Genomic DNA, 8,836 nt, shown 5'->3' with positions numbered 1-8,836 from the left:
ATCCGTACTTTATCACTAGGGACTAAGAAAATAATATAGTAAAATTGGAGTAATGACCTTTGACCTCAGCGATCACGTGCGACAAGATGGCGGCTACCGGGACAGCTGAGGCTAGAGCTCAGCGCGCATGCGTAGTTGTGCCTCTCTTAACATGGCGCTGGCCATTAGGACCATGCTTTGGCGAAGGGCGATGAGTAGCCTGAGGCAGAGAGGGCGGCTCCTGTGGACCCAGGTGAGGAGCAGGGTTCAGGAGCCTGGCTGTGGCCTGACCGCTGCCAGCCGTGCTTCAGTGACACCTGCATAGTAATGTCATTGCACACCGCGTGGCAGGGCCATTGGGGGGGTGTCCCCTTCCTTGATGTCATCTCGCCTGGATACGTAAGAGGACATCATTGCCACTGCCATGGTTGACGTGCAGAGGCGCTGCCAGCTGCTCTGTAATGTCTTTGCCCTCAGGGGATGTGTCACCTTGTCCCTGCCACCAGGATGGGTTGCTGTGGTGCTGGGATACTGGTGCCTCGGGCGCAGCATGTCATCGTGATGTCAACACGTTACGATGGTGTCAGGCCGCGTTGGCTGACGTGACACGATGTGGGGACCAATGACAAGACAAGGAGCAATAGTCTCAAGATGAAGCAAGTGATGTTTAGGTTGGATATTAGGAAAAACTTTCTCACTAGGAGGGCAGTGAAGCCCTGGAACAGGTTACCCAGGGAGGTGGTGGAAGCTCCTTCCTTGGAGGTTTATAAGGTCCGGTTTGACAAAGTCCTGGCTGGGATGATCTAGTGGGGCTGGTCCTGCTTTGAGCAAGGGGTTGGACTGGATGTGACCTGAGGTTCCTTCCAGCCCTCATTTTCTGTGATCCTGTGTCTGTGTCATCCCCGTGGATGGGCAGGCTGACCACTTACATGGTGTAACGATATTCCTTGTTCTAAGCTGACATGCCTATATCATAAGTACGTTTTTGGCTGCTCCTGCAACCTATTTCTTCAGCATGTGACAACTTCATCACATCATTAACTTAGGTATTGGAAATCCTGTATGGCAGATTGCTGTATGATGTGATGTGATTGTGATAGGCCAAATTATGGCACCATGTATAATATTGTTGTATCACATTGGATTGCAGTGCTATGGTCCATCACACTGCCTTGCATTCTAACTTCAGTGTTTCAGAGTGTTTGGAGATGTTTTCATTGGCGAGCCATTTCAGAATGACAGTTAAGGATGCTGTGAGACTCGAGGCAAAAACAGCTATGGTGGAAACAATTTCTCGCGACTGTTGCCTTACACTGTCCAGTAGCTCCTTGCAGCGACACCTTAGGTGCTAGTGGTTACCCTTGGTGTGTTTTGTTTTGTTTTTAATTTTCCAGGGAAGTTAACAGCAAAACATTTTATGTGTTGTTGAACCTATTTGATTAACCACCCCCCCACCCCACCCCCTGCAAAATCTCCCAGAACTTTCTCAGCTCTGTAGGTCAGCTTTTTCCATTCAGGGTAAAACTCTCAGCTCTTGGCAAGCAGTTCCTATGTGATAGTTCTGTGCAGCTATCATCAGCTGTCTCACCAAAGAGGTAACTACATTTCTCTGTTACATATCAGCCTTTGGTTCAGAATAACCTGGTCACTTCCTTGCATGTCTAATTGTCTCTCAGGCTTTACCCAGTGCCTCACTCCACCTCCAGCTCCCGCAGCTCCGGGCCTACAGCACAGAAACTGACCCAGCCAAATCTGAAGAGCCAGTTGCTTTTGACACTGAATCCCGCTTTAAGGAGAAGCCTTGGGAGTATCTGGAGACAGAAGGTATGAGTTTAGGGCCTGTAAATAGGTCAATGCTAGGCCTATGAACTTGGCACCGTTGAAGCAGAAAGTTTGGAATTAGGGCTCTTGTGTTCTCTTGGAGGGAACTGATATCTAGGAGTTAGATAGCTGGGTTCTCTTCCCATCTCTGAGCACAGCTTGCTGTGTAATAACTAGCTAGTCTCTCTCTTAATATCCACATAGTGGAGCTAAAGCTATCGAGGCTATGTTTATTCATATACTTTAGAATCCTTAGGGTCAGCTCGCCTTAAGGAATTGTTAACTTTCCTCTCTTCTGCACAGAATACATTGAGAAATATGGTAACAATCCTGTCTGGTTTGGCTATCGACGTAACCACCGGGGCTCCATCGGACCTCAGAAGACACGCAAGAAGTGCATAGTGAGTGCAGCCCCTTCTCCCTGCCAAGGAAGTGTGCGCCTTGGATGATAGAGTAGGGTCGAAAGTAGTGCTTAGTTCCAACACCAGATGATTCTGCATTTGAAATTCAGCTGCTCAGTGTGAAGAGGAGAGGTGGGGAGAAGGGATGAGAAGTACCAACAGCAAAATCTTGGCAAATCGGAGAGGTGGCTTGTAGGGACATATAGAACTGAAGCAGACTGGGAATCAGAATTTCTGGGTGTAATTCTTAATGCTGGAATGGGAGAGTGGGGTCTAATGGGTTAGAGAACAGCCTGAGAATCAGGATTCCTGGGTTTTATCCCAGCTCTGGGAAAGGAGTGGGCTTGAGTAGCTTAGAGTGCAGAATAGAATAGAACCCATAACACATGGGTTCTGCTTTGAAAGTGGGACTGGACTGGAAAGCTCTAAGGTCCAACCAGCTTTGGCAAGACATAAAGTCAATGAGAAGGGGTAGGAGGTTTGGAAAGTCTGAGTTCAGGTAAAATGGTAGGTGACAGTAATTGGGGAGGACATTCAAGAACAGGCAGACAATCCAGGGGGATCCAGAGAGTGTAACATACCTGGCAGCACACCTGTGCAGCAGTCAGTGACCCAAAGGACCCACAGGCACCTCTGGGTAAGGGGATGCAGTGGGAAGGTGACAGAGGTGGGAAATTGGACAAGGGTGCATACAATAGGTGTTCCTTTGTCTAACAAGTCTTGAGCTGAGGACCGCTGTTCTGGAGAATTGACTTGTATTTCTATTTATGCTACTACCTGCTGGGTGAGTTGGAAAATCACTGCCCCTCTCTGTACCTCATTTTCCTCATTTGTCAAGTAGGGATCATGAACTGTTCTTTGAGAGGAAGAGATGAAGAGAGTTAGGTGTGATTATTTTAACAGTATGGTACAGAGGGCCTAAGGCAGAAGTAGGCAACTCCCGGCACATGTGCCAGAGCATGAGATGCAAAGGCATTTTGCTTGGTACGCGTGCGTCAGGGGAAGGGGCCGTGGCTGCGTTGCCACAACAATTGGGCCCCTCGCAGCACCCTCACTGTCCACCCCTGGTATGCCAGCATCATACAAGTTGAGGTTGTGGGCACTTTTGGCACTCTGCCCAAAAATGTTGCTGACCTCTGGTCTAAGACATGGATTGACTCCTGACCTAGAGCAGGGCCAGGCAGAATTCAGCCTGTGGAAAGACTTTGGCCCACAACTGGTCCCTTGGTCCAAGGCATTCAGCTGGGCTGGGATGTCTCTGTGGCTAGACTCCATTTCTCAGCAACTCTGGTAGCAGCAGATCCTTCCGGCTCTGGCCCCATGGAGACCGGCTGGGACCTGCATGGGCGGGGCCCGAGCCCTGGGCTGAGCTCACAGCCTTGGTCCTGGCCCACCCCACGCAGGGTGTTATGGTCCCTGCAGTGCCTGCTTTAAACCTCCTGACCCAGCCACGATGAACAGTAGCCAGGCAGAAACTGCTGCTGGGCACAGGGAAAAAGTAGGACCCAGCCCTGGATGCAGTCCCTTCCCCCTCACCAGTGCCAGGCCCTTCTTACTGCAGCTACCCAGAGCCCATGCTGGTGCTGCCCTCCACCTGGTTCCAGGTGGCTGTGGCCAGAAGGGCCCATCAGTGGCAAAGTGGAGGCAGCCATACCTACTGCCAGATCCTGCTTTTTCCCAGTGCCCAGCAATAGCTTCTGTCTGGCTGCTGCCTCTGCACCCAGGCCACCGAAGCTGGGCTGCAGATCCAGCTCCTCTTTGGGGTAGAAGGGTGGCCTGAAGGCAGCACTGGTAGTGGCGGAGGCCCTGCTGACATGTGCCTGCTGAAGCTGCTGCCCACCTGCACCCATGCCGGCTTCCTGCCCGCCTGCAGCCTCATCCCACATAGGGAGGTTTGAGCTGTTGTGTGTGGGGGGGAGGGGGTGCTGACCCAACTCATGGCAGCTCTCCAAAACTCCCTATGTAGCCCACAGACCCAAATAATTGCCCACTGCTGTAAAGCAATGGTTCTCAACCTTTCTAAGTTCAAGGCACCTCGTTAGACTCAGGGTACCCTTCGGTAAATATCAGCTCTCAATTTTCACTTGTATTTTGACAGGAAAATAAAAGGGCAATTTTCTGTTGCAAAGAATTTAGACAACAATAGGTCAGAATGTGTATTTAACGCTGTAGATTCCTATTTGAAATCTCTGAGTTTATCTTGTCAATTTTGTAGGTGTTTGCACACCAAACAGTGCTAATATTGCATGGCACCCCATAGCACCCTTTAAAAGATCTTGCAGCACCCCAGCCTGCCACAGAACTCAGGTTGAGAATCGCTGATCTAGAGAGCAAGGTTCTTATTGTGTCAAGTTGGTCCTTCATTGTTGGCCTGATTCAGTTTGTCTTTGTTCCTGTTGATGCCAGAGAAGGGGGGTGGATGGGCCTGCTGGCCTGATCTAGTCCAGGATGGGTGGGGTTACCCATCTCTGGGTGTTGGTCTGTGAACTGGCTGGTGGCTAATGTACTGTCCTATCTGGAGTATCTCAGCTGTGACAGTCTCTTGTTTCTTTTCCCAGAGAGGAGCAAAGGTTTCAAGGAACGCTTGCCCCATCTGCAGAGACCAGAAACTTCATGTGGATTACAGGGTAAGAGGCTCTGGCATCTCTAACCCTACAAGATACCCCTGGGCAGGCCTGCATTTTTGACTTCCACTCCTTAAATACTGTACAGGCTGGGCTTCTTGTGCTAGTGATGCATGCTGCCATCAACAAGCCTCTTCATGAGGACTCTTTTACACCTTTCTATTGTACAGGCAGTCCTCAGGCTTACCACACAACTGGTTCCTGAAAACCCCATCTTAAGTTGAAACATTGTAACTCAGAACCAATTTTCTCATAAGAAACAATGTTATAAATGGGGGATTGGTTCCTGAACCAAGGCGCATACCCTATTTTCACCAAAAATACCCCAGCATTTTGTACTCTATTAATTATAGATGAGTAATATAGCTACATTCATGTATTTATATCGTAAATAACAATCACGCTGATTTGGAAGGACTTCTTTGAGGTGACTTTGCTGGACTTCTTGAAGGGTTCTTGGCTGGAGTCTTCTCAGGAGTCTTGGCTGCACGTTTTTCTGGAGTCTTGTCTGCTTTCTTAAAGAAAGTGTCCAAGGAAGTTTGGACAAATGTTCTCCAGGGAAATGAGTGATACAGCAAACTTGTTTGCTGGCGTGGCATTGCATTGGATCAAATGTTGTAAAGTCAAAACATTGTTAAGTTGAAACGGTGTCAATTTATAAATGTTGTAAGTACGAAATGTTGTAACTCGAAACGTTTTAAGTGACAACTGTCTGTACGTTCTGTACATCAGTACCCTCCACCCCATGCCTGTCCTTGGCTGTGAGACCTCCTTCCCAGCCTCACCCTTGCTCCTTGTGTGTGAAAAGACCTGGTCCCATCTCTCCAGGTCTCCATTGTGGCTGATTGTGCAATCCCTGTGCTTCCACCCCAGCCCTGCCTGGAGATCTTGCATCACACTGACATGACTGCTCCACCCCTAGGCTTTCAGGAAACCTGGCCTGTCCCTAGCAGAATTAAATCCCTGAGCTTCCCATGGAACCAGAATTATACCAATCTGCCTGCCTTTCTCCCCCTCCAGAATGTGAAGCTCCTGGATCAGTTCATTTGCCAGTACACAGGGGACATCTACCATGCCACATACACAGGTAAATCATATGGTCTGATGCTATTCCTCTCTGTTTTCTGAGGTTGGCAGAAGCCAAAAAGGGTTGCTTCCTAGGCTGATTCAAGATTGGAGTGGGAAGGAGAGATGAACATCTGCCTGACTCTTGAGGGGCTGGATCCCCACACAGCGGAAAGCAGGGGCAGCTTAGGGGTGGGAAGGAAAGATGGCTGAGGAGTGCAGGGTAGGGAACAGTTCCAGGTAGGGGAGAGAAGCTCAGGGGGAAAGGGCATGGTTAGCTGGGAGAGGCTTTGGGAGGATAACCTTGGGAGTGGTCTGAGCTTGCATGGGGACATAAGCGGGGAGGGTTGGGGGGGGAAGCAGGGCAGTTGATGAAAGGAGAGAGATCATTTGTGGGGCAGGGAGAGGAAGGAATGAAATTAATTAAGGAAATACAGTTTTCCCTGGATGAGAGATGGGGTATGACCCATCCTTACATGGGACAGAATTAGTTCCCTCCTCAGCCCGTTATCCAGGGAGGCGAGTGACAACCTGTTAGGTCCCATGCCTCTCCTGTCACTAAAGTCATCCTTTCGTTTCCTGTCTGTTTTCCAGAGATAAAGGAAATGCCCCATCAGGGCCCATCCCACTGCAGCAGTGGGGTCTCTGTCCCTCTCTGTGTAAAATAGCTGTAGGTCCTTGAAATAGCTCCTGGATCAGTGTCTCCCCAGATCAGGCCCCCTCTCCAAGCTCAGCAGCATAGTCATCCTTTGTTCTCCTCTGCTTTTCTTCTACTGCAGGGGTTTGCATGAAGCAGTATAAACATTTGATTCGGGCCATTGAAAAATCTCGTGACTATGGTGAGTAGGGGGATGTGAGTGATGGAGATTGGCAATATATCAGGATTGAAACACACCAGCTGAACTTGGGGCTGAGATATCAGAAGACTGTGGATCATAAATTGATGGGGACTGGCAGAGCTGGGGAGAGGACAGGGCTTGGAAATTAGAGAGTGATTTGCCAATACTGAGGAGCATCAGTAGAACTTGGTTGGGGGCAACCGGGTCTGGACTAGCTGGGGGCTCTGCATCAAGTCTCAGCTGAGGTCACTGTGGAGTAAGGTGCAGAGCTGTGGGTTATGGTTGAGATCATCCCCTGCAGGATCAGCAGGACACAGCTTGTTGAACTCCCCTGATCCCTTTCAGGTCTCTTGAGCTTTCCAGTCCCCTATGTGGAACTGGAGGCTGAGGACTACAACTCTGTACACCAGGCTGTGAGCAAGACCCCTCTAGCTCCTGCTCTGCAGAACCAGGCACCTTGGTACCCGTGGTATGCCTGGCAGCAACCACCTGATAAAGAAATTGCCAGGATCCGGAGGATCTATAAGAACTACCTGAAGGAGGAAACCAGCCCAGCTTGAAACCCTAGGACAGGTATGGACAACATGTGTTGGCAAAAGGTCTGAGGTTCTGTGGTGAGCTGTGGTACTGGTCTTTGTCCCTCAGGAGCTGTCTCTAGGATTGCTAACCCCTGTGGGGATGGCACTGGAGACATCTTGGATGTAATTTGTTACCCACCAAAACTTCCACAAGAATAAACTTGAAGCTGCTGATTGTGACTTGCTTTATTTATTGAACCTGTGTGAGAGCGCTGATTTGAGTAATTGGCCTACTCAAAATGTGGCATGGGGCCTATCTCCAGTTGCAAGCACCAACTCCAAGGGAGCCCCAAGTCAAATGTAGTGGCTGGTTTAGAGTAACTGAGGAATAGTATGTGGGGCCTTCCCCTCTCTGAAGCAATGGCTCTAGTCCAGACTTAAATATTTCACACACCCATCTCCAAAATACACATGTAGACTCTGAGCTGGCCAGACTCAGCTGTGAAAGTAAAATCTTTCCAGGAAAGCCAGGCTTGGTTAGTTTCAGCAGCGGAGCCTCTCTCCATGTCTGTCTCTCCTCCCAAAGCCACGTGAATAGCAACAGGCCCGTCAAGATGATTTGAGGGTTGACCTGTAATGGAATTGTTGTGACCAAAGAGCCAGGAGAAGGATGCAAGAAAAGAGAGCAGTTGCAAAACTAGCTCAGCTGGGGCCTAGATTTTTGCATGATGGTTTCAGTGAGCACTTCCTAAGAGTGTTTGTCTTCCAGGGGGCTGTGACCCCAACTGAAGAGGAAGGCAGAAACGCCACAGTCCATACCAGTCTGACCATGGGGTAAAATTCCTTTCTGACTCTGAACGTGGCAAGTGGTCTGAGCCTAAGCAGAGGGGAAGAGACCCTCTAACCACAAACCTCGAGTTTTAGTCTCAGCAGGAACATCTATCTCCACAGCCCACTCAACATCCCCAGCCTTGGCTGCAGCCAACACCCAATGCTTCTGAGGAAGGCAAAACAACCCCCCCAAAAAAACCCCAAACCCCTTTTGATGCAGCATTTTTTTCCATCTTCTGTTGCTAATCTGTTTTTCCTGTGTTATTTCTGCTGGAGCATCTAGGAAGCCTATGCATGGACCAGGGTCCCAGTCAAGCCCAGAGCAAATGCCTATGGACACAACTCCACAGGCTGTGTACACCAGTCACGCTCAGGCAATTCCCCATGCTGCCTGCTCGACATCCAGCACAGCGTCGCCCGTGAGGGGGAGGGGAGGAACGCGCTTGCTCAATTATAGCCCCACGACGCACCCGCACCCTCTCCGCAGGCTCGTTCCCACGCATCCTGATGGGTGCAGCTGCACGGTTGTTGACATGCAGCTTGCCTGTGGCAAACACCTCACACCCAAAACCACGCGAATGCCAGCGAGCTTCTGGGGCTGGGATGGTGGCGGTGACTTGCAGCACCTGCTGCTCCCCTTGCCAGCTGCCCCTAGTTACATCACCCTTTGCCCTCTTGTGGGGAGGGTGGCTTTGCGGGGTTTGAGCTGGCGGGAGGAGCAGCCTGTGCTGCAACTTGAGACTCACACCAGGATTTCC

The 8,836-nt window shown here is 50.1% G+C and overlaps 1 protein-coding gene across 1 annotated transcript; it reads left to right on the top strand.

Annotated features, from left to right (window-relative positions):
- The first annotated feature begins 123 nt into the window (after window positions 1-123).
- On the top strand, window positions 124-7,481 carry MRPS18B (mitochondrial ribosomal protein S18B). The gene is made up of 7 exons (XM_006276607.4): window positions 124-232; window positions 1,656-1,803; window positions 2,104-2,201; window positions 4,760-4,828; window positions 5,846-5,912; window positions 6,670-6,729; window positions 7,075-7,481. The coding sequence occupies exons 1-7, from the start codon at window positions 128-130 to the stop codon at window positions 7,287-7,289; spliced, it is 762 nt and encodes a 253-aa protein (XP_006276669.2). The 5' UTR covers window positions 124-127; the 3' UTR covers window positions 7,290-7,481.
- The last annotated feature ends 1,355 nt before the right edge of the window (window positions 7,482-8,836 follow it).

Source organism: Alligator mississippiensis, chromosome 11 (assembly GCF_030867095.1).
Source record: "Alligator mississippiensis isolate rAllMis1 chromosome 11, rAllMis1, whole genome shotgun sequence".
Lineage (NCBI taxonomy): Eukaryota > Metazoa > Chordata > Crocodylia > Alligatoridae > Alligator > Alligator mississippiensis.
The sequence above is the reverse complement of the archived record's forward strand: the minus strand, read 5'-3'. Positions and strand labels throughout refer to the sequence as shown.